Consider the following 27155-nt stretch of genomic DNA (forward strand, 5'->3'; position numbering starts at 1 on the left):
TCTGTCTTTAACAGTTCATAGAACTATTATACTTTTATTTCAGCTAATGTTTCACTATTTTAAAATTATAATTACCTGTACTATAATGCACTTCATCGTTCTGATAACACGAGACCTAAGTCAGACAGACCACCTTTTAAACCAAAGAACAGAGCTATACACAAAACAAAATCATATTCACCTTTTTTTACAGCCTCTTCACACTTTTGTGCTCTGAAAATTATACGGCGTCGTTAAATACGTAGGATACCGGTAAAATATTGGTTTTACGGGGATCCGTCAAATTACAGTAAAATATGTAAGATACCCAATTTTGCCGTGACCAATTTTACCAGTTACAACGCTACTGAAATCCAAATATTTAAAACAAAATCTGATTGGTTTTTGTTTTCAAGCTGAATCCTAGAACAATTCGAAACCAAAGCAACGGGGAAATTTTTATTAGAATTTATCAATCATGGGAAACTGTACAACCGAGGACCAGGAGCTATTGCTCACTGAGTATTTTTCATAAGGATAATTGGCATAAAAAAAAATCATAATGTAATGAAAAGATTAAACAAGACGACGTAGTTGCATTTCTTGATTCGACAACGAATTTTTAAGAGACTTCTTGAATAAACTGGAAATAATTTACTACTTATATTGCTTATAATAAAGAAAAATTTTCAGAAAATGAGCTCCAATATAATTTATTCAGTACAAACAAAATCATGCCTGGCGGAACTATCTGTTTCTTCTAATCTGGTTTCAGCATAATCAAATGCACATGTGTAAAAGTAATAATAATTTTAATAAAAAAAACAATGTTCTCATTTAGAAGCTAGAAAAGAGACAGAAAGAGAAGAAAAGCAAGAAGCTCCTATTGCCTTTTTGTTTTTAATTCGATTATTTTTTATTTTACCTGGTATTCTCTTCCGCATTGTTAGCTTTCGAAATCTTCTAATTTGGGTTTTTGTTTCGTTTTGATCTCCACGTTGTTTGTTTCTTTTTTTTTTTTTTTTTTTTTTTTGTTGCTGCTGTTGTTGTTGTTGTTTTGTTTTTTTGTTTCGTCAAAATTGTTCGCATTTTCGATCAGAAAATGTGAACTTGATTTTTTTTTCTAATATTGCCAAAGAAGGGAAGCAGTTGTCTTCTAAATGTATCCGATTCGCTGTATCCAGTATTTCCCTTGGCCTTATAAAACCCCATTCTTGTTTTTCTTTTCTTTTCTTTCTTGTCAAGGCAGGCCTATGTGGTTTACGAAATTATCTTCTTATGTTTTAGGCGTAGAATTGCTCGCACTACAGAACCAACTGAGACAAAAAAGCTGTCAGGGGGACAAATAGATAGTAATCATACAGACAGGCAGCACCTGGCGCAGAAAATTAGGCAGAAAATAAAATTTCCATTCTGAATCTAGAATATCTTGGGTAGATAGGCAGGCAGTGGGAGGGTCTTTTGAGTCATTTCTCCAGAAGTAAGTTTGGGATTGGGAAGCTTACTAAGAAGTATTTTCAACTAATTTGCTCATATGGGAAGAAAATTCTTTTGCTGCAGACATTCTTTTCATAGAAAGATGGATATCGGAAACCCAGCCAGGGTAAAGGTGGTCACATTGTAGCCATATGTGATAATAAAATTTTTGAATTTTTCCAAGTTTCAATGAGGCTTTTGTTCTTAGACCAATGCTTTATGACACCACGGTGGATACGCTTGAGAGGTACAGTGACTTTTTCTGCATATCACAGGAAATATCAAATCTCTGCCATGACATTAAGCAACACGCGTATTTCACCTACATCAACTTGCAACATAAGTAGCTGGAATGGACCATAGATTTTTTATCAAACCGATTCCATACCTGGTATTTATCCAGTCCCTGTGGTCAAGGTTAGACACATGACTTGATGGGTGTATTTAAGTGTGGTCGAGGTCTTTCGGCAGGATCCTAAGCCAACCATCGAAAATACCAGACAAAATAAATACACTTACTGACAAAGCGTCAGTTATATTACAGTTAAAATCTCCTATAATCTCCTATGCGACACTTATCTAACTGGGATATTTTAGAAAGGCAAGGCCCTAGTTTCTCACAAGCAGAAATAAACATGAAAACCGATTGTAATCTACCGAAAGATAATCTTTAAAAATAACAAACTCTTCTACACAAATAGAAAGAAAAAAAAAACCATGAACGGCAGCACTGCCCGACGGGCGACCTCTGGAGGCAAACCATCCAGTAAGGAACAATAATAGTATGCGTTTTAAGCATGTCAAAGCATTGACTCGTCAAGAACTGTTTTTGAAAGCATAAACCACAATTCAAAAGAAGTGTTTTATTGCCAGAAATTTAACTGAAAGTACACCATCTTCTTTAAGAGAATCGACAGAGAAACTTTAAAAAAAAAACGTCCCTGGGAAGATGATTCAGAATCGAAGTGCACCGGCAACCGAAGCTGTTCTTTAAGCACTCAGTTCTTGGCGAGTCAAACTTAAGATAATTGAACTGAGTCGTATGCATTCGGGTCTATTTTGTCGGTTGGACAATGGAGGGGGGACAGTTAAAGATGTTCCATTGTCTGTGTTGAAGCATGAGAAATCGGAAAAGAATTATTCTGTCAGTTTCTCTTTTGTCACCACTAGATGAAGATACCACATACGGAGCTTCCAACTCCAACATATTTAAGTTTTGAATCATCGAAGAGCTCTAACATTTGAACCGAAAAGAAGAGTATATCCTTTTTCTTCCTTGAATTTGCTGACGCAAAGCGATTGAGTAGTATAGGGATCGTTCTGGACGGAACACAAAAACATAGCCAGTAATTTAGATAGCAAAAATACATGAAAGTAAATCAAGGTTTATATCTTGTTCTTGGCTTCCTCAATAATTTCCCGCTTTGAGCATCGACTCATTTTAAATAATTAACATCAATTGGACTTTCCTTTTCATCAGTATTAACTCTTCCAGCAGAAACCAACTTCACAGCGAGAGAATATTATGAAAAAAATATCAAGAGAGAGAATGTTCCCTTGAAGTCCCGTTAAAACTTTAATACAAAGGAAATTTTCGAGCACCAATTATTTCACGGAAACTTTAAAGTGACACTAACAACCATTTTTCTTTCAAACCTGGAGCCCGATGTTCAATTTGTAAAAAAAAAAAAATCCACGGCCTTTTTATAACATCTCAATGGAAATCTTTCAGAGGCTTTATAGGTTCAAAAACAAATAAGTATTTACCACTAAGAACTTAATCCTGTCATGACAAGAAAAAATCTCAGAACAGTTTTCAAAGCACCCAAGGCCCCCCCCAAGGTGATTTCCAAGACGCCACAAACAAAATATAGACACCAGATTAAGTTTATGGGAACAAATATGTACTTGAATGGGAGTCTAATTTAAAAGGTAGCAGAATATCCGAGGGTAGGTCCAGACCAGATAAATAAAAGTCTAAATGTTTGACTTCTTTACTCAGCTAGGTCTTTATTAAGAAAAATTGTCCGAAGAAAATTATAAATATGTGTAACTAGACATAACAGGACTTAGACACTGTAGCATACTTTCAAAATACTACTAGTTAATATGTAAGGAGACCCATGGTTAAAAATTCGATCAAAAATTGCTAAGTTTAGAAACAGGCTATACTATTTATTCTAAAGGTTGACAATATCAAAAGAAAAAGAAGGATGATAGAACATACCGAATTATTGAACATGCTTGATGGCAAAGAAATGTTTTCAACGGTAGCCCTTAGCTCGTCAACACTAGCACTGATTTGAGAATTCTTTACTTCATCTATAATTGGGTTGATTTTCACATGAAATTTTCGTTCTGGCTCATCATCTAAAAAGAGAAAAAAAATGTTTTATGCTGAAGGGAACTTCAAAAGAAAAAAGGGAAATAAATGTGAGACTAGACTCGCTACCAAGATGCCAAGAGCCTAAAAAAAAAAACTCAACAAATTCAGCTCCAGAACGCCTAGGGTTTGAACGAGTAGGTAGTTCATGAAAAGAATTTCTGCAGTAGATCTACAGAACCTCTTTTCTTTTACTAATTGGAGAGAATGAGGGAATGAGCTTCATTTGTAGATTCACTTGGTGTAGCATTGGGATGAAGTGTAAATTACTATCCCTATAAACTGATTCTAGTATTTCAGTCATAGTTAGAACCCATTTTAACAACAGGCCTAAAACCCGGGTGGAACCTGATTTTATCGATCATGTTCAGCTTGTTTTCTGTTAGAACCACCCACACCTGCAGTGGAACAGTGGGCTAAAATTTATATACCAGTAGGCAACTGAATATAATATTTTATAATACAAAGAGAAACATTTGAATGCCACAAGGTATTGAATGTATTTAATATACATTTAGTGTTTAATATACTATAAGGAGGTTAAAGGTTTAATTCTAATTTAAATAAACAAAATTGAAAAGTAAAATTCTTTTTTATATTAAATAAAATTGAAGAAGTCAAATTTGAATAGTGTAAATTTTTATTTTCATTTCAATGCTGTAATAACTGGAAAAGAGAATATTGGTAATATAATTCGCTTTCAGTGAAGCGCCAAAGACGCAGTAGGGTTTAGATTTTTGTAATTAGGGAAGGAGGCATTAGCTAAATTCTTGTTTGTACTGAAACTAAATTTTTCGTGAACAGTTTTGGGAAGAAATAAGATTAAACTAAATATATGATATGTAATGATATCAGCTGCTGAAAAGCCCGACATTTCAAAATTTAATTTTACTGTAATTTCATTTTTATTTTCAATGTTGTAATAAGTACGTAAGAAAAAATTTGTTACATAATTCGTTTTCACCAAAGCGCCAATGACGCAAAAGGTTTTAGACTTTTACAGTTAAGGAAGGAGGCAGTATCCATACTCTTGTTTGTAGTGTTTTTGTTCGTTTCAGTCTTGATTCGCATTTTTAATTAAAGATTTATTCGTTTTAAGACTTATTTATTCATTTACATTAGTACATGTTTTATGTTTGTCTGCTTTGATTGTTTATTTAATTTCTGTTCGTTTTGAGTTTCATCTATGCTACAATAGTAAGATATTTTTGTTCGTTTTATGCTTGATTTGTATATTCAGTTTTAGCTGTACTCGTTTTAAGATTTATTTATTCGTTTATATTTGTACAACATTTATCTTAGCATAATTATTAGTTCTCTAAATTTCAAGCCGGTTCGGGTAATATTGTTCGGACGGAAGGTGGGTTGGAGAGCAAAATTACCCTATGAAAATTCATTCCGACTGTCCGTTTGGTCCGAGGTTTTCACCCATCAGCTTCAGGGGATCTGAGCACTTCTGTGCAAAAATTTAGGCAGGGGTGTACGTCTGTATAATCAGTATTTCATGTCTCATCGGCCCAATATATCTGTCAAATAAATATCCCGCTTTTCGCTCCATTTGTATCAATTAAAAATAGCATTTGAAAAAAATGCCACTTGGTTACATTTCGGCAAAAATGTTGATAGTGGGATAGTAGTCTTGGAGGATTCTAAGAGCCCACTCTGGTCCAATCATCCAGATCAGAAATCCTTGGATGATTTCGGTTCATACAAGATGCAGCATGTCGCAAAAGTAGCAGAACATTATATTCCTAAAAATTTCAGTGAGGGGTTAGTGTTGGAAAGGCCAGCCTTGCGCTTCCAAATACTGCACATTTGCGATATCAACGAGGTACTACCTAACCTCTCCACTAAAAGGTTGGGGGTGGGGAATGACAAAAGACAATTAGGCTTGTTTTTATACTGAGTCAGAACCAAGAGTGCCGGCAGAAAATTATCCCGGGGGGGGGGGGGCAGACGCGAAAACAGCAGGGTGGTTGGGTGACAGTTTAGGTGGTTTAGTGCACCAAACTACGACTTTACGCCGAAGAGGACGAATTTGCAATATATTTAAGGCTTCCCGGTTACAAAAGAAGTAATGCCAAAAGGTGGCAGTACAGGATTCAACCAAGTTGATTTGCTTTATTTGTACTAAAATTAGGCCAAGTTTGGTGATCTGTTACGTATTAGCTATATTGAAGGGGGTGAGTCATTGTTTAGGTGGGGGTAGGGTAGATTCCTACAAATGTACATTTTAATGGACAATCTGCTTACTCTTCCTGAGGCTTAACATAAATGTAGAAAAAGGTAGGGGGAGTAGGAATTAATTAAAATGTTTCTTTGTACATCTAAAATCTTACATTCCCATATTTAAAAGCACATAGGTGGAAAAAGCAAGGCAGGTCATCATCAGCCCCGCTAGGAAATTTCTTCGGGTGGCAAATACTGCTAGGAACTTAGTTTTCAGCAATTTTAAATGATATTTTTTTTCTATTTATATGAAGTACTTCAATGTATTTAAACGAATGTATATAATGTATTTATCAATAAGAAATTACTATTGTCGAGGTTATGATGGCTTCGGTTACGCAGAAGACCGAAAGTCTCAAAAAATTTCCATCCATATTTTTTGTATAGTCTACTGAATGAAATATGGTCAGTCAGCCTGGAACCCAGAACAACCCGTAGACAATTTCTCTGGAAAACATCTAATAAATCTTCGTCCGCTTTTCGGAGCACCCATGCTTCAGAGCAGTATTTGACCACTGTCATCACTGTACCATCCAATGTTCTAATCTTGGTTTGCAGACTTATCTTCCTATTCATTCAAACTTTTTTTTAACTGTGAAAAAAAAACACCCTTGGCCTTGGCTATTCTACTTTTAATATCTCCACTGCTCCTACCGTCTTTACTAATAAAACTACCAAGGTAAGTGAAGCCACCCACCTGATCAATCTTTTCGTTACCCAACATCAACTTTTCATCTTCACTCATTCCAAGCCTTAGTAACTTAGTGTTCTTAACATTAATTTTCAAACCTGTTCTAACACCCTGAACTCGCAAAACCTTTAAAAGTTCAGTCATTTGCTCACACTTTCATTTAGGATGCTTAAATCCTTAGCATAATCTAAGTCCAGGAGCGTTTTTCCTCTCCATTTCATTCCGTGGTCTCCCATTGCCTTTCCTGTGCTCCTTAACACAACCTCCATCAAAACGATCCGTACAAAGGGGGATAGAACACAACCCTGCTTAACTCCTGATTTAATACAAAACCAGCTGCTAACTTCATTTCCTACCTCAACCGCAGCAGTGTTATTCTCATACATAGTACTAATTACTTTAATGAATTTATCTGGTATACTATACAAGGATAATACCTTTGCTAAAGCTCTTCTACCATCAGAATCGAACGCTTGCTCATAATCTACGAAGCTGAGGACCAAAGGTGTTTGACAACTAAGGCACTTATCAATTATTAACCTAAGAGTGAAAATACACTCTTTTCACCATTCTTAAATTCGTTAGGTACTTCCCTTTCTTCAAAAATCATATTCATAATCTTCAGTAACTTATTTCTCACCTCAGTGCCACCATATTTAAGAAACACATTTACCACAGAATCAGCACCTGGAACCTTATTATTTTTTAATCCTTTTAGTACTGTCGCTAATTCTTCCTCACAAATCTTCCTTCACATCCAAGGTATCACCAACTTTTTCATTTTCCTCTATATCTTTTCCTCCAATTCTATCTTGGTTTAGCACATTCTCAAAATTTTCCGGCCATCTCTCTTTAATTCTTTCCTTATCGTCAATTGTGATCCCATTCCTATCTTTAACTGGGACAAGTCCGGATTGCCTACTCCCTCTCAATATATTAAACTACCAGTACAATAGTTTACTTTTATGCTGTCTAGCTCCATCTTCCAGATCCTCGGCAATTTTATCTATGGCCTCTACTTCACACCTAAGTTCATATTTTAGTGCTTTCTCCACTTTCTTTACATTCCTTTTGTTTTCATATTATCTACCACTCAGATAATTCTTGTACAAACCCCTTCTCCACTCTATTAAATATAAAGCTTTTTCACTATTCCTAACTGCAGTTATGGTGATACTTACTTTTAACATAAATAACAGCACTACTACATACCCTAGTATCTTTTATTGATCCTACCAGTCTTCAGTTTGCTGTAACATAATCCATAAGGTTTGCTGTCTTACCATCGCGTGAATACCATGTCAACTTACCATATTGGTTATAACTAGATTTTGATACCAATAAAATTACAAAAGTCTGTAGCCACTACTGATTTATTTTCCTATACCAAGCTTACGTAGGCTAGGATACCTTCTATTCCTATTTCTACCGACCTGGGCGTTAATATCTCCTAGAAAAAACACGATATTTCTACCTGGAACCCTGTTTACTTGCTCCTGTGACTGTAAGTAAAATCCACTTGAGTCATTAGTATCTCCGTCAGTCGGTTCAACAGGGGCGTATAATACTATAACTGATACCCTGAATTTTTTAGTCATAAAATGAGCAATTAATATTCTATTATTAATACTTTCCCAGCCTAAACAAGACTTAGAGCCTTCCTTATTCACCAAGAGTCCTGCTCCTTGTCTATGTAGCCCATCCTTCCTGCCTGAGTAAACAAAATCTATATCATCTAATTTCACGGTTCCTACCACTGGGATATAAATATCTGAAACTCCTAGCGAGTCCAGTTCGAGTAGTCTGAATTCGTCAGTCAAAATATCGATACGATAGTGATTTTTTAACGCTGTAACATTCCAAGTTCCAATTTTCATGTTCTTGAAATCACTGAAATTATTTTGGCCACAGGAAAAACAATGATCTCGGATACCAGTGGAGGACTTGGATCAGCATATCTTCTCAAGTCTATTGCGAAGCGCTTAAGCCAGCTTAGAACCAAACAGCAAGAACTCCCTGGGACCTCCAGCATGAATGTAGGCTTTGTGCAATCCTGGGCCCATCTTGGTCACAACATGGTTTTCAGCACTTGGCGATGCTCTTCTGTCAACAGGAGTCGAAATCCTGCACTGAAAGTCCCAAGCCTAGTACCTCCAACTCATTATATATTCATGTCTATAAATATTATGCTACTATTTGAAGGCTGCCCATAGTAGATAAATTAACTTGGAAGAGGTTTTTCAGCCCAAAAACGCCCGTCCAAATAGACCGAGTCCAGAAGAATTATCCATTAATCAGAATCCCGTGCGAATGCTGTGTCGTTAACTAGGCTATAACTTCCTCGACGGGTGCCACTTCTCAAGTGGGAATGTACTTGACCGCAAGGTCCTCTGTCTTAAAGGTATCCTGAAAGGGTCAGGACCCATCACCGCAGCACCAAACCGCCTGAGACCAACACAGCAACGCATGCTCCTCATCCATCCAAATCTATTCAAAATCTCCCTCTTTACACCATCCAACGATGTTCCCATTTCCTTTAAATCTTTCCTTACGACATTCTCCCAGCCCAACAGAGGACGACTTGCTTCTCGTAGTCCAGCCCTAGAAGGTTGGCCAAAAAGGCCAATCTTTCGCAATCTGTCATCCTTCCTCCGTAGAATGTGCCCAACATCTAGCAAATCTTCCTCCATTTTTCGGAGCACCCATGCTCCAGAACCATACTTAACCACTGTCATCATTGCAGCTTCTAATATCCTAATCTTGGTTCGCAGACTTATCTTCCTATTCTTCCAAACTTTTTTTTAACTATGAAAAAACGCCCTGGGCCTTGACTATTCACTTATAACATCTTCACTGCACCCACCATCTTTGCTAATAATTAAAAAAAGATACTTTTTCCACAAAATAAGTTTTTCAAAGAAAAGTAAAAAACTCCATTAAACCAAAAATGAGCAAAAATAGAATCAAACAATCTACCAAGGGTAAAACTACAACAATCAGCATCGATAAAAAAATGAAACACAAAACGAACAGAAATTACAATAAATAATCGAGTCAAACTCAAAACGAGCAGAAATAAACAGGAGTAGGGCTCTAAACCCCTATGCTCTAAATAGGGCTCTAAGTATTAAAAAAAAATTCTCAAATTAATACAATCAGCCAGTGCTATTACATTGTCGGTATGCCCTTTTGATCATCTGTATATTCATATACTTCTTGAAATTTTTATCTTAATGCTCTTAAACTTACAAGTAGTTGCGATAGAAGTAATGGTTGGAGCAACAGTAACAGTAGCAGAGGAACAACGAAATATTGCAGGACTAGTAGTATTAGTAGTGTGCTCATATTGCCTTTTGGTCAATTGATCTTTCTCTTTAAGTATTCTCTGAGAGTTCCAACATAATGCACAAATCAATTTTTAAGATATGCTATTTTGACAATCTAAATGCACATAGTGTCTTTTGTTAGTTCAAATTTACCATTAATATTCTCTCAAATTTTACCTTCATAGACTTAGCCTTAACAACACTATTATCATAGAAGTTTCGGTGGTAGAAGAAGTAGTTGCAGTGTTAGTGTTGCATTAGTAGTAGTAGTAGCAGTATTAATAGCGGTAGCAGCAAGAGTATATTGCCTTATGGTCAGTTGAACATCGCTTTCATGATGCCCCAGAAGTTTCACCTTGACACGTTAAGCAGTTCCAAAAATAATGTTGATGTGCGCTTTTGACACCCTTTTGACACTTTTTTCACCTTAATCCTCTAAGCCTTACAATTTGTTACAAATGAAGTAAGAGTTAGAGTAGTTTAGTAGCAGTAGTAGTATTAGTAAAAGTAGCAATGGTATTAGTGTTAGTAGTGACATGCATATACTACGTTTTTGTCAATTAATCTTCCCCTTTAAGTATTCTCTGAAATTTCCAACTTAATACCCAAATCCATTCTTAAGATGCGTCTTTTTTACAATCTGTATGCGCATACTGTGTTTTGGTTTAGTTCGAATTCCCCCTCAATATTCTGTCAAACTTTCACCTTTGTACTTGTAGCCTTAATTGTACTAGTATCACAGTGATATTTGCAGTAGTAGAAACACTAGTAGCAGCAGCAGTGTATTATTATTAGAGTACCAGTATTAGCAGCAGTATTAATAGCAGTAGTAGCAGGAACATTTGCCTTTCGGTCAACTGAACGTCCCACTCATGATGCCCCTAGAATTTCCTCTTGATACGATAATCCATTAAAAAACATTGTTGATACGTCCATATCAGTTGTCTGAATATATATAGTATGTTTTGATTTAGTTCAACTTTCCCCTCAGCGTCTCCTCAGATTTTTTTTCAATGCCCTTAGCGTTAGCAGTACTCGCTACAGAAAGTAGTTTTAGTGATAGTACTGGTAGTAGTAACAGTAGTTGTGGTAGCTGTAGAAGCAGCAGTAGTTGTAGTAGCGCCAAAATATGGCCTTTTTGGTCAATTAATCATCTCCCTTATCATTTCCTGAAAGTTTCAAATTAATATACTCGGTCATTCCTGAGTTACACTCTTTTGACAATCCATAAACACATAATATGTTTTGATTTAGTTCGACACTCCCCTCAACATTTCCTGAAAGACTCATCTAAATGTCGTTCGTATTTTGGGAAAGTAGAATCCCTTTGACTCTTAAAAACGGCACTATAACTTCCAATTTCAAAACAAATGAGACCCATCTCAATTTTATGCGACCACCCATCCCATAAAAATCTTACATGCCCCCATGGCATAACTGAAAGCCCTTTCTCTGGGGGGTTGTGTCAACCATGGAGGCATTGTTATATGTTATTTGGACTATTTTTTAACAAAATGGCCATGGCATAATTTCAATCAGATGAGATCAGGGGGGCTAATTGACCACCATAACTTATGACTTTTAAAAGGGAACTAGAACTTCCGATTTCAATCGAATGAGACACATCTAAAGTTTATACAACTATCTCTTTCATAAGAACCTTAAATACCCCAGGGGCACAACTTACAACCCTCGCCCCTTGGCTCTAGTGGTTTGCATCAATCCCAAAAGCCTTGTTATATGATTCTTTGGACTATTTTGAATAAAATAATTGTCACGAAATTTAAATTTGATGCATCTCGGAAAGACACGACGTGTGTGGGGGTGGGGGGGTGGGGGGGTGGGGTGGTAGCTGCACTCTGACCACTTTGACTCTTAAAAAGGGCACTTAAACTTCTGATTACCAATCCAATGGGTCCCCTCCAAAGCATATACCACCACCCTTTCTATTAAAACCTTATATGCCCATAGGGCATAACTTACAACCCTTGCCCTGAGCTTTGGGGGGTTATCTTCCTTTAAGACATAATTTCTGTAGCCTTCAACTACGATGAACAAAATTGTTATCTCCGAATTTTGATTGGATATCTTTGGACAAAATCGCTATCTCATAATTTCAATCAGATAGGTGAAATTTGGTAAAAAAGAGGGGTTGTATGGGGGGGCTAGTTATCCCCCATCACTTTTGATTCTTAAATGGGAACTAGAACTTCTAATTCTAAACCAAATGAGCCTCCTCTAAAGTTAAACAAACATCCCTTCAATAAAATCTTGAATGAACCAGGAGCATAACTTACAACTCTCAACCCCAGGCTCTGTTGGTTTGTATCAACCCCAAAAGCCTTGTTATATGATATTTGGACTATTTGAATAAAATGAAGGTCTCAAAATCTCTATTGGATGCATTTTGGGAAAACACAACGTGTAGGGGGAGGGGGAAGCTGTCCTCTGATCACTTTTACTCTTAAAAGGCCACACAAAAATTTGATTACCATCCAATGAGTCCCCTTCGAAGTATATACGACCACCATGGGCACCCTTAAGCTGAATTTTAGGGAGGGAGGCTTACCTTGTCTAATTGGCACTTCCAATGCTGTATAATAGAAACCTCAAAAACAAAACATAAAAATATAACGTAGCGTCATTTAGCCATGGGAGGCTGGAGCCCCCCCCCCTGCCACCCTTATGGGCACCCATGATGACTACCCTTTTCTACAAAAGCCTTATATGCCCCCAGGGTAAAACTCACAAACCTCGCTCTGCTGTAAGGGGGGGGACTGGCTTCTTTAAAGACATAATTTCCGAATAAACGTCGGGGGGGGGGGGATAGACGTCCTACGATCACTTTGACTCTTAAAAGGTGCGCCAGAGCTTCTTATTACTGATCCAATGAGCCTCAACTGAAATTTATACGACCACGTTTTCTATTAAAAAAAAACCTTATATGCCCCTAGGGCATAACTTACAACCCTTGCCCTTAGGGCTGTGGGGGGGGGGTCATCCTCAAACACACAGTTTCCGGACATTTGAACTACGTTGAACAAAATGCATATCCCAAATTTTAATTGCATGTGTTTGGGGAAATGATGAGCGTGGGAAGGGGGTTGGTTGCCCTCTAATCACTTTCGACTATTAAAAAGGGCAGTGGCCCTTTCAATTTCCAATCGAATTAGCCTTTTTGGAGGTTTCTATGACAAATCCTTCGACATGAAGTGATTTTGTCTAAAAATAAAAATAATAATAACAATACAGTGTGCCAACATCGTTCTTTACATTACTGTTGCGCTGCCTATGATACTACCTAGGTAAGTGAAACTGTCCACTCGATCAATTTAATGATGAAACGTGAAAAAAGAATAAAAGACAAAATAAATATTTGATTTACTTTTGAGTCGCATTTTAATTTGACAAACTTTCTTCTGATTAGAAAAAGTAACATTGCAATCAATTTACCTGAGTCAGAATCTGAGCTTGAGTAAAAGGCACTTCTTTCTTCTTTTTCACCACCAGACGTCCAATCATTCTTTGGCCTCAAGCGATAACCTTCTTCGTCAACTTCATGAGTGGGATCTGGAGTTTGCACATCTAATGATTCACTTACAGATTCATCTGCCACCTCTTCACTATCAATGCAACAAAAAGTATATGCATTAATTTTCAATTCAACCAAATCATACAACTAAACTATTTTCTAAGTACTTCATTATTTTTTATGTCATCTTTTAATCACTTTATGGTAGACAAATAGGGTGTACCTGAGTTAAACGGGTTAACATTATCCAAGGTGATTACTTAGGATCAAATTCTGCGTACGAAAGTTTATTTAGTAGAAAATGATTTTACAATTTTGTTCATGCATGAGCCTGGTGTTTAGTATGCCAAGTAATTATTTGCATTCTGAGATTTTTTTTTTCCCTTATTCACATGATTTGAAATACATCATTCTCAAATTTTCAAATTTAATGCGCTCGAAGCAGTATATTCACCGAACAAGCATTTATCCCCTTTCTTGGAATGTATCCAGAAGACAAGGCTGTGTTCACCAGTTTTTGGCTGCTACGGTACGGTATTTGACTTGACTACAGTTAGACAGCTATAGTTCATTTCAAAATATTTGGACAAATTAGAGATAAAAATTTATGTAACTACTATTATGATGTCGACTATAGTTCATTTAAAGGTCCAAGCGATTAAAATTAACGCATGCAAATGTCTAGCAAGGCATTACCTTTTAGCTATAAGAAGAAATAATATATTATCTAACTCATTACTTAGAGGTACATTTAAACAGAGAGCCTTCCTGACTTCATTTTAAATATTTTGAAAATTGTCATGATAATATGTTTATTGATCGCATAATATTTGTAATTACTTACAAGTGATGTAAAAGCAGGTATGGACAAAGTTCCAAAGCTGCCAGTAGCAGAATTCGGCAGAATCCAAAAGGCTGCCGACACTTTAGCAGCCCAATTTGTGTTTCGATAGCTTTCCTTAGAGCAAAAGGTATTTTTATATGTAAAAATGGTATTTTCAGACAAAATCTGCCAGCATTGTACTTTGATACCCCCTTTTTCCATGGCGGTACATGAGGGGTCAAATAGACTGCCGCCACGCCCGCAACTCTTTTTTTTTACTTGCACTCTTTGAGCAGAGGTCCCTTCTTTTTTGCCTTAATTTTGCCTTTAACCTACAGGTATGTTAAAACTTGGAACAAGACATTACAGAAGGGAATTTCTTGTGTGTTATTTGTAATTATTTATATTTTATTGATTTGGGTATGGTATACCCAGTATATATGGTATAGTATATTACTCATTACATAAGGTCATAACACTTAAGGAGTATAAGCCGTCATTGCATAGGATCATAATACCTAGGCCGTACAGACCGTCATTACATAAGGTCATAACGCCTTGGGCGCACAGACCGTCATTACAAAAGGTCATAACGCCTTAGGCGTACAGACAATCATTACATAAGGTCGTAATACCTTGGGTGTACAGACCGTCATTGAATAAAGTTATAACACCTAGGCCGTACAGATCACTATTATTAATGGTCATAACGCCTTGGGCGTACAGACCGTCATTACATAAGAGATCATAATACCTCGGGCGTACAGGCCGTCATTGCATAACTCCTTGGGCGTAGAGACCGTCATTATATTAGGCCATAACACCTAGGGCGTATAGGCTGTCATTACATAGTCATGGCGCCTAGGGCGTGCAGACCACAATAATATAAGGTCACAGCGCCTTGGGCGTACAGACAGTCACTCAATAAGGCTATAACGCCTACGGCGTTGGCAACAATGAGAACAACTAATCTGCTCAAAAAAAAAAGACAACTAACTAATACTTACGTATCAGATTTGTCCCCGTTCTTTTCTTTGCCACTTCCTCTACTCGCATCAGAGTCTCTCTTTTTGTTATTCTTCTTTATATCTTTCGCCTCTTTCTCTTTTTCCTTTTTTCTATCTCGCCTACTTTTCAAGAACCCTGGAATTACATAACCGAAAAGTACAGAATGTCGCATTTGTAATTTAATATATATCAAAAGAAAATAAATAAATAAAATAAGAAGATGAATTCTCCCAGAAAATGAAGCTGCCTTTTAAAACTACCCAGTTTATACATCTTCCAGAAGTAAAAAAAAAATTAATATTTGTTAGAGCATGTACAAAATGGTTTAATCCGGCAGCCTATTTCATGAAAAATTTGCAATTTTGTTAAAACAGGAAAAGAAGGCAACTTATCAGAAAAATAATTGAAAAATCACTAAAATTAATAATTTGGATGGGAAGCCCACTTACTCCTCCCTATACAGGTACCGCTATCTCTACAACTACCCTTGTGTTTTCTTTAATCAAGCTTTAGCTCCCAGGCATGTATGTAAAAACAAAACAAAACATTGCTCTTGCTATTAAATCACTTACAAAGAATCTAGAATTGCCCATCGTCATCGACCCCAATACACTGATTGACAGCGTCTAGGGCTATACAAGATCTCTCATTTATAATTTGTGATATTTCATACAAAACTCAAAATTTCAAAAAAAAAACTGTGCTCCTTTTAAAAGGCTAAGCTATAAATCTGAAATCACAAAGAAGACTTTTTATACTGTGATCAGACCGGGCTTTGTTCTTTATTTTTGAATAAAATCGCAATTTCCAACAAATTTCCAATCCTTTTGTTCTGCATAAGCAGAATTATCTTTATGTCCTCCCTTTCCAGAGTAAAGAATACGGGTACATAGGTGCGTATGCCGAAAACCATTTTCTGTGAACAAACCCACTTTCCGGAGAGACCGCCAAACCCTTTACTATCCAGCTGTTTATTATCTTCTTTACTTTATATTTCTATCCTAGGTCCCGAAGTCAAGACTTATCTTCCAAAAAAGAAATGTTTATTAGGGCCGCAAAGCCTTTGTCCAAACGTCTTCATAGAAATCTGAAATTTTTTCTTGCTAAGTTCATTTACCTTTGAAAAAACATCAACAATGAATAATCGTTTTGAGAAATCAAACTTTCATAAAAGCAAAACTGTCAGCCTTACTTTCCTCCTTATCTTGCTCTAAGCCGTTTACTTTAATAATACACGGCGGCTTTACTAAAATTTAAGCTTAAAAAAAAAACAATCAATATAATCCCTTAGTTGTTATTAAGCCGGGAATGAACATTCATCAAGATCATAAAGCATAGAAAAAAGATAAATAAATTTTTAAATGCTACTTAGTTTATTGACAATCTTCCACAAGCATTAGAAGAAAAATTGACACAGTTTAAACAAAGACAGGTATTCAGACAATAAAACTGGTCTGATTCCACTGTTTATATATATATATATATATATATATATATATATATATATATATATATATATATATATATATATATATATATATATATATATATATATATATATATATATATATATATATATATATATATATATATATATATATATGTATATATATATATATATATATATATATATATATATATATATATATATATATATATATATATATATATATATATAACACGATAAATTACTATTGTAATTTAGGATATGTTTAGCAAATTTCAATCTTGTTTTCAAGACCTCAGAATAAAAGCTATCATAAAAATTATGCAAATTTAACTGTTCCAAAATAGTATTTACAGATCTTTACAGATTTATACAATGAGACGCAACGTCACCAGGAAAGACAAATCCCACAAGTATCCTGAAAACCAAATGACATACTAAAAAAAATAATCCACAACATAAAAATAATGAGAAACGTGGTTCCGCCTTTAAACATACAATACAAGTACCGAGAGTCTGAACTTCTAGATTACCAATAAACAAAGTAACATTACCAAATGTATTTATCTTGTTTCTATACTTTATGATCATGATGAATGAAATTGTACTTTACTGAAAAAATACAAATGAATGTGCTTTGTCAGTTCAATTACATCTACAAATTACGTTCTGGCCTTGAGAAGACATGGGTTTCGTGAGTCCAAGTTATGGTAATTTCTGCTCATTTTTAGTTAGATTCGGTTATTTATTGTAACTTCCGTATGTTTTGGTTTTCGTTTATTTATTGATTCTGATTTGTGGAAGTTTTACGTATGATAAATAATTTGATTCTATGTTTGCTTATTTTTGGTTTAATGGACCTCTTTACTTTTCTTTGAAAAACTTGTTTTGTGAAAAAAGTTTTTTTTTTTGTTTTTTTTTTTTAATCTGAGTAAGTATCTAGGACTGTCAACAGAATAGCAACCATTTCAGAATAACATGATAAGATGATATCGGCTACTTCATTTGCATCACGACCTCTCTTTTGCTTTACGGTTCAAGCTTTTATCTTCTGCTTTAAAATTGAAAAAGAGCACATGGGGATGAGCTTCAAACAAGAGAAGAACACATAAAAATCACAACCTTACACACACATGCTCATGCATAACCTTATAAATCACAGCAGGAAAACAAAAAAGAAAAAAAAACAAGGGGCTATTAATAATCCTAGACACAGAAAGCCAGGGGCAAACACAAAGGCTAAGCAGTCCCTGTTTACAGTTTCACATACATGAAATAAAAAACTTGTGCGTTAACACAGCCCACAAAAAAAATTAAATTTTGATGAAATCAGCTTGAAAATTTAGGATGTGTACACTCTTTCGTAACCGATATGACACATTAGATTGAAAGCCTCCAGAGCGTTATACTACGAAGGTCTGAAACTATCCTACCAAGCAGTGATCGTCACAAAAGAGTATATACAATTTTTTTTCTTTGACGGATAAAGTTGTCCTATAGATTCCGCTCCTAGTGAGTTATAAAATGTAAATAGCGACGAAGACAACACTGCCTTTCCATTACAGACATCAAAAACAAGAAGAACAATAGAGAATTCTTCTCGCAAGACAGTGGAAATCTAATTAGAATGAATATTTCGGCCCCATGTCCAAGGGCCGTCCTCAGCAAAAAACAAATATATCTGACCAATTATTAGAAAATAAAATAAGCGAAAATTAACGCCTAATAGAAGTTTCAGCAGCAGGATTAGATTCCAACGTCTTACTAACCTTGGTTAAACTTTGCAACAAGTATTCAATGTATTTCCAATTCCATAATTCTTTTTATAGCAAATCAATGGCTTACCTAAGGGCGCGTCTCTCTCCGGGTTACTGGCGAATATCTATGTACAGTATATTGATAATTGGGCGTTAAATTCGTATTTTTTGAAACATCTTTTGGGGACGATACATGGATGACGTAATTTCACAGTTTAGGGGTTTTTTAAATCACCTTAATACATATGATAAGAATTTACAGTTTACCTTAGAAATTGAAATTGCAAATAAAATCTCGTTCCTAGATGTGCTTAGATAAACGCTAAGATTATTCGTAAACTCAATTTTAAATCAAACCACTCCCAACAAGTTAAAAAAAAACTGTCGTAATCTCTCTCATCGATCGTGCCCTAAACATTTGTTCTGATTCCTACGACAAAGCAGAACTAGACTTTATCAGGGACAAACTTTTTGGAAATAGGTATCCTCTTTTATTTATTAATAATACAATTAATCGTAGACTGGAAAGACACTCCCGTAAAATCAATGGTAGTTTACCATGTGAGAATCCCGATAAGTTCTCAAACATAATTCCCATATATCCCAAAAATCACTACGAACCTTAAGAAAGTCTGCACACAAAATAATCTGCATGTTGTATTTACAAATAATTTGAAAATCATAAATCTCCCGAATTCTGGAAAAGATAAAACTCAAGCTAATCGCCAAAAAGGAGTCTATCAGATGCCATGCGATTGTGGCAAGCTCTAAATTCTAATATTGCTGCTGTTTCTTTTAATTCTGCTTTAAGCAGCCATGTGTTTGAAAATCCTAACCACAAAATACTTTTTAAAGAATCCACCCTTATTAGCAATGGCTTGGGCATAAAGCAAGTAGCTCGAGAAACAATTGAATCAGACTTAAGATTAATAATGATATTCCCTGAAATAGGAGCTTGGGAGAGCATTCACTAAATGATCTATACACAAAATCTAATCAAACGATCTTACAAAATATTATAGAAAACTAATAGCTATTAACACAGAACCTGTCACAAATAGACCTTTGAGATCAGAAGCCAGAAAAACATGATTAGCACTACAAACGTGGTTCTCTTTCATTTCAATGAATTGCCTCGTGTCATCTCAATTTATTTATCAATCCTGGTTGAACTTTGCTTAAGCAAGGATGCAAGGACTGTTTTTAAAAAAAATTCATTTTAGTTGTTGTATCTTGTTGTAATTTTTTTTTTCTTATATATTTATTTTTTGCTGAGGACGGTCCTTGGACATAGGGACAAAATATTCATTCTAATTATATTTCCACTGTCTTGCAAAAAAATTCCCTATTGTTCTTCTTGTTTTTGATCTTCGTAGTTATAAAATGGCAAAATTAAACATGACTCGAATAAAAAAAATTAGGTACAATAGAGGTAACAAGCGGTAAAAGAAGGCAACTGAGAGTAACGATATAAAACCAAATCCCAATAATAGTAAAATAGGATTAAATTAGAGGTTCTTGGGCATTCTAGCGAAGTTTAAACAGCTAGGCATTCATGCATACAAGGATACACGCAGCAATTATAAGCTTAGATACCCAGGCTAACCATCTAAATGGCGATGAAACATTTACCATAACAATGAGCCAAAAGGATGATCTAAAAAAATCTTCTATATTTTCAAATATATTACAACATTGACAACTATCTGTGAAGCTTTGAAGCAGGGTAACGACGTTTTATAAAGCGAGGTTTGTGAAAGAGACTCAACATTCACCTTTGTGATTGTTGAGGGTTGTGAATTCCTTGATTTTGATTTTCCGTTTTCAGTGCCTAGCTTGGTGGAGGCTCGCAATGTTTTATATAGAAAATGTCCATGCAAATATTGAAAGGTGTGGAATGTTTTCAACAAACATTAAGATGCGTGCACGTGAAAATACGTAACACATTTAAAAAGAAGTAATTAATTTTTCTTAGACTGAGTGTTGCTAAAAGCTCACCGTACAGCTACTTCCTTTGCTCTTAATTTTTATTTCTTATTTTATTCACATAAATTCTAACACATAACCCTGCAAGTCTCTGTGAAAAATAAGATCTCCAGAACATCACGAGCCTTTCTCGAGAAAAAACATATTTATAATCATGCCTCAGGTAACTATCTAGCTCGAGTAGAAAGTATCCTATGTTTTCTAAGGAATAGCAAGCTCCCAAAAGACAGCATTCCATGCTAAGAAAAAGCAAAGCAGCTATGAACAAAATCACACCTGTCGTCCAAGTAGCTAGACTAGCAACTGTCTGGACTCGAGGCGGCGATTCTTCACCAACTATGGAGAGAAAAAGCATAGTGTTGACACGAACATCCACCAAAGGAAGGACAGCAAAGAAAAGAAAGAAAACACATTTGAATAAACCGTGTAACGTTCCTATCTTATAAGCGAAACTGTATATTAAAGCATAAGAACTTTTAGAGATATTAAATTCCCAAAAAACAATACCAGTAACGGAAGTTAAATGTAAAAAAAAATCATTTAAAAGCATAGTATTTGTGCAATCAGAAGTAGATATTCCAATCGCTTTCTTTTCAAAATATCCAAATCATCATACCTTTTGCTACTTCATCCACCAAAGGGCGGAAGAATGCCTGTGTATAGGTCGTCCCGCTTATAGTTTACATAAGTATTCTAATATAAATGCAAATAGGTTTTGACCCCCTCCCCTCTAAAAATGTTCACATAAAGGTGTAAGATGAAAAAAAGGTTATTTATTTCTTCTATTTGTAACGAAAATATCATTGAAATTACAGCGAAGTCTAACTATCCCATTTTTGACGAATACATAGCATTTCCAGTATTCAAGTGGATAATCTCAGCAAATTAACTTTTTAGATAAAAGCTCCCAAATTCAATCTTTGTCTTGACATTTGGTCCCAGCAAATTTTACTCTTAAAAGCTCTAAATTTTGTGGTTCGTCTAGACCCAATACCAGAAAACATAACTGAAATCAGATTGCTATGATAAGTTTAGTTATATCACAGTTAAAATCTAACAGTAATAAACCAAACAAAGCTGTGTGGGTTTGCATCATTATCCACGTAACAAGAGCACTAACAGGATAAAAAACTACATCCTACTGCATAAAACTGGTCATGGTAAGGAATGTAGCACAAATCTTTGGTCGTTGGGGCCAAAACTTCCCCAAAGTATGCCCGTTAAACTAGGGTCATTTTATTCATTTACTAGAACATTTATCATAAAATTGTTTTACTCTCAAAAAGCATCAAAACACACTTCAGAAACAGTAACAAACAGAAACATAAATCGGGAATAAATCAAGTTAAAAAAAATTCTATTGACTGATACCTAGGAAATATATCTTGAGGACTTGTGACATTATGTCACTTTTCTACTTTTTAATAGCCCTCCCCCACTTCAGTCTCCTATCTCCAAAAAATACTTATGGACGCATAAATCCACCGTCCATACAGTTCTTGAGTACGAAGAAAAATTGTTAGAAATTATGTGGCCAAAGGTTTGAAACTTACGTAAATTATTAATGTTTTTCAAAGGAATAATAGATATAGGCTACCAACTAGCTTTACTTTTATTTTATTTTCTGTGGCTAAAACCACAAAAAGATTTATGAAATCTTTTTCCCAGCAAAATTATTTGTAGATACATATCTAGAAATAATTTTAAAACTCAAACCTGTAAAGAAATGAAGACCGGTCGTTAAAAACAGTTTGCATTCGTATCAAAGAAAAGGTTAAAGAAATAAATTCAAGGAAACATAAAAAAATTAAACAGCACACTCTTAATCTGTTCGTAATATAACAGTGATGAAAACTACAACGACATACACCGGAATTGAACAACACAGAGGTCCAGGCACAAATACGAAGAGAAAAGACAGTACATAGACGCATTAGAGCGGATTGTATTATTCAATTACATGCGAATCCTAAAAAATTAAGCAGAACAAAGCAAAACAAAAGCTGAGAAAACCAAATAGACAAAAAGCATTTGAAATAATTATTTAAGATCCATCTTATTTACATCTTACAAAAAAAAAAGAAATAAATAAATAGAAGGATTAAATATGATATTTATACGAGAACAGCTATAAGGGCATTGAACAAGGAAAAAAATGATCATTAATTTAAATAAAAACAATTTATCAAACTAGACAAAAGTATAATCATTTTTACTTTGAAAACATTCTTCCCTGTCTTACATAAATTACACATAAATGTTATGTGATAACACAGCTCGGACCCATAAAAGGGGAGGGTCCGGTTCTGCCTCTAGAAACGTCGTGATTTACATAACGCCTGTAATTTTCATACAATCTGTATGTTTTTGTTTTTTTTTTTTTTTAACGCATCTCATCCCTAGAGCAAATAAAAATAAAATTGCCCGTAAATTAACAGCAAAGGACTTGCAGTATATCCAAAGACTTAAATCAGATTACAGTAAGAAGCCAAAATAAGGCTTTTGCTTTTATTCTTAACTACAAAGTCGACAAACTGTCTTAGTTCAATGCATGACGGACCGAAGCATTAGAAGAAAGATCAGAGTAAAAGCAATACAAAGTGAAAGGAAAGTGAAAAAGAGAAATGCCAGGAAGAAAGGAAAGTTTTACATTTTGAAGCCCTGAAAGCCGTGCGGTCCAAATCAGGTGGGGTAGACCCGATTACTCCGTCGCAGTCAGCTGGGCTACTAGGTGCAGAAGTCCAAGGAGTACGTGCAAAGAATCCAAGACTTTTATTCGCGCTCAACTCTGAGTCATTCACCTCTTTTGGACTGGGGGTTGACTTGCTTTTATCGCCCCCTCCTGAGGTTGAAGAAAAACATGCAAGAAAAAAAAACGTTGTCATAATGCAAGACAGTGATACATGCATCGGTTTAAATAATCTAATATATATTTAAAGTTTCTGCTACAGCATTAGAAATCTTAATTTGTCATGTCTGTAAAAAGAGTTGTGAAAGTTCGATTCAGAGCAAAGCAAACAAGGCTGTTACTGTTCTACACTTTATTTGCTGGAGATGGGTATACCTAGATATCAAAAAGTTCCGGATATGTGGCGTAGCACTTTTTATTTACGTATCATAGCTGATGCTGCCATTTTCGATGGTTGTAAGATATTAGCTCAATAGAGCTGCAGTGGATAGACTTCTACATAAAAAGCCCTTTAATTACTCATTTAAAACCAGAGCCTTGTGACTTTCGGGTCGTTCTTTGAACAAGGGGGTTAACATATAGCGAACAAATTCTATATAAAAAGCATAGTTTTATAAGCCTTTGTTCAAGCAAAAAAAAATATAGAGTCTTGTAAAAATAAAACCTTAGAGATCACAGATAACATTAAAAACGGATTGAAAAAGTCAATTTGACGTGGTAAGCTTAGCTATCAATAATTCCAAATTTACCATAATTTTCAAAAAAAATCGGTTGATGCAGGCAAATTGGCATCATTAAACAGCAGATGCATCATGCAGATTAATTTTTTATAGCAGCACTTTGATTATTTTCATCAGTAATTATACAAACCGTGCAATAGATTCATACAACCAAACAGAAATTTTACAAACTAAACTTAAAAGATTCGAGTTTACCCTAATGAAGCATCGTGTTCAAGGTTATAATTGTCTCTCAAATTACACTGTAAAAATTGCGGATTAATATATAATAAATTGGCATGTCCCAGCTACCTGCTTATGATGACATGAAATTAATTTCCGCTTATCAAATAAATGCTGTAAATATTATGTTCAACTGTATAACATTAGGCACCTAATTTAACCATAAAAGTACCAAAGCCTTACTTCTCATCACAGTGAGAGCTAGATTTCTTTGTATACCAACTATTTTTTTTTACATAATTCCCATTTCAAACTACTTTTCTAATGTGATAACACGCAAAATTACAATTTTACTGAATATTATGAATAAATTGGTGATTTATTAAGATTAAGAGACAAATGGAGGGGGGGGTTCAACTTTTAAAGCCAACCTAATGTAATGAACAACAGGAGCATCAGAAGACTATGAACTTAAAAGCTTCTCTAAAGTAAGATCAAGGTTTGAATATAACGTAAGTAAGATTGGAATGTAAAATAAAGTAAGATCACGGTAAGGATAATGCAAACATGATCTACAGCATTTAATGCACTAAATTGTAGTTATTATTGGCGTCCCATGAAGAATTTAAATGAAAAGAAGGAATGGACTAGGAAATTATTTACTGCTATGTCTATATTTTCAAATCAACTAAGGTGGGTGGAGCTCGTCCGAAATGAAGCAGACCTTGGTCTGCTGACCACTGGATATGGGGGAGTCCCCTGACTAAACGCTCCACGTAAAGGGTGACCTCGTCCTCACGAGGTGGGTGGAGCCCACCCCAGGAACACTCAATAGTTAGACTCTAGCTAATCAGGTCCTAGGCCTAGGGTCGGTTGGGCTTGCGACCCTCCACCCGAACCTAATTGCAACGAATAGTGATGTTATTGCCTCGGATGATCGATCTTCTTTTTACCCTTCAAGACTTCAGCATGTCCCCGGACCAAAATTTGACCATCGTTTGAACCTTATTGACCAAGGTGGTCTTCGCCTGGCCACCTGGAACGTTCTGACCCTTAACTTCCCTGGAGTAAAGTTAATGCTTACGCTAGAACTCAAGCGTTTTGGCGTGTCTGTAGCAGGCATAACTGAAGCTCGCCTTATAGGAAACGACTCTGAAGACATCGGTGAAGGCTATCACCTAATCTGGTCGGTTGACCAGAGAACCAAAACTAATGGAGTCGCACTTGTGCTAGACTCTCGGACCAGGAGGTGCCTCCTTTCTTACGGGCAAATTTCAGACAGGATACTAACAGCGCAAATCCAGCACAAACATGGAAAATGGACCATCATTGTCTGCTACGCCCCAACAAACCAAGCCTCAGATGAGGTGAAAGATCGTTTTTACTCCCAGCTGTCTAGCATCCTAGCAAAAGTATCCCCTCATGATGTTTTGACCCTTCTTGGCGACTTTAACGGCACTGTCAGAGATACAGACGGTGTTTGGAACAGTGTTGTAAGACCTGTAACACCCGACTGCTTGAACGACAATGGGCTACGGCTCCTCCAGCTGAGCAACATGCACGATCTCGTGATCACCAACACCCTTTTTCAAAGGAAAGAAGTTCAAAATATACCTGGTATAGCAATGACGGACGAACAAGAAAGATGTTAGACTACATAATCGTGTCCCGACGCTGGCGTTCCTCTATAACTAATTGCCGAACTTACAGAAGTGCAGAATTGGGAAACACCGACCAGAGGCTTGTCGTTTCTAACCTTAGACTACGCCTGAAAGCCCAGAAAAGTGACCACCGTCCTCCCAAATTAAACCTGAATAATCTCACAAACTCCAACACGCGCCAGGTCTATGCTGTCTCCATCTCAAACCGTTTCGACTGTCTTGGTCAAATTTCAGAATCTGAAGAAGCATGGAAACTATTCAAGGACGGCGTATTGCTTTCGGCCGAAAGTACTATTGGTCGTCTGAAGCCCAGAAAAAAGTCCTGGATATCGCAAGAAACTCCAGATATTATTGAACAGCGTCACAAAGCACGCCTAGCGAAGGATATGGTTACCTACAGACGTCTAAATGGCGTAAGAAATAAATTCCTCCACGGAGACAGAAAGCTGTTCACCGAAAAAAAGGCTGCTGATCTCGAGGAGGCCGCCAGAAAGGGTGACACATGCGCTTTATACAAACACCTTCGGGATCTTACAGATGGAAAGCCATCCTCTCTAAACCCTATCATATCTAATGATGGAAATATTATCACTGACGAGAGCGCTCAACTGTCCGCCTAGAAGGATCACTTCTCTTCACTTCTAACCCTGGACTATGTTAACCAGCCCGACCCTGACCTTCTTCAAGTTGCATCCAACACCACTGAGGCCCCGTGTGCAAGTGGGCACCACCCCTTCACCTCTACAGAAATCTTGAATACTCTGAAACGGATGAAAAACAACCGAGCCCCAGGAGTCTGTGGAATCCCTGCAGAACTGCTGAAATATGGTGGGGCAGCGACCCTTCTCTGGTTCCAAGTACTGTTTTCCATAGTATTTCGTACAGAATGGATTTCAAAAGACTGGCGAGCGGGCATCATTCTGCCTCTCTGGAAACGGAAAGGCAGTCGGAGAATCTGCTCCAACTATCGTGGCATCACACTCCTCTCTGTGCCCGGGAAGCTCTTCGTTATGACCCTCTTGGACCGCTGTACCACTTTCCTCAGAAGCCAAAGAAGAATTCAACAGGCTGGCTTCATGCCAGGAAGGTCCACCGTGGAGCAAATATTCACAATGCGGCAGCTGATAGAAAAGACTTGAGAATTTCAACAAAAAGCATATTTTGCCTTTGTGGATTTCAAGGCTGCTTTCGATTCTGTTGACCGGCAATCACTCTGGCTCATATTGAAAACAAAGGGACTACCAGCGAAGTACTGCAACCTTTTCG

General features: G+C 36.1%; 2 protein-coding genes across 6 annotated transcripts in view; one reads left to right on the forward strand and one right to left on the reverse strand.

The window, feature by feature from the left end:
• LOC136028331 (glyceraldehyde-3-phosphate dehydrogenase-like) overlaps window positions 1–27155 on the forward strand; it is a 360255-nt gene that overhangs the window by 82662 nt on the left and 250438 nt on the right. The window lies entirely within an intron of this gene.
• Window positions 1–27155, reverse strand: part of LOC136028263 (F-BAR domain only protein 2-like) — a 108387-nt gene that overhangs the window by 37904 nt on the left and 43328 nt on the right. For 2 of the 5 annotated variants that reach the window (XM_065706017.1, XM_065706000.1), the window contains exons 9-13: window positions 23288–23479; window positions 20914–20973; window positions 15447–15582; window positions 13538–13707; window positions 3683–3825 (exon numbers count right to left, since the gene is read on the reverse strand). In XM_065706017.1, coding sequence (XP_065562089.1) covers window positions 3683–3825; window positions 13538–13707; window positions 15447–15582; window positions 20914–20973; window positions 23288–23479 — 701 coding nt within the window. The remainder of the gene's footprint in view (window positions 1–3682; window positions 3826–13537; window positions 13708–15446; window positions 15583–20913; window positions 20974–23287; window positions 23480–27155) is intronic. The other 3 variants (XM_065706022.1, XM_065706008.1, XM_065706031.1) reach the window with 3 other exon arrangements.

This window comes from Artemia franciscana, chromosome 1, assembly GCF_032884065.1.
Source record: "Artemia franciscana chromosome 1, ASM3288406v1, whole genome shotgun sequence".
Taxonomy (NCBI): domain Eukaryota; kingdom Metazoa; phylum Arthropoda; class Branchiopoda; order Anostraca; family Artemiidae; genus Artemia; species Artemia franciscana.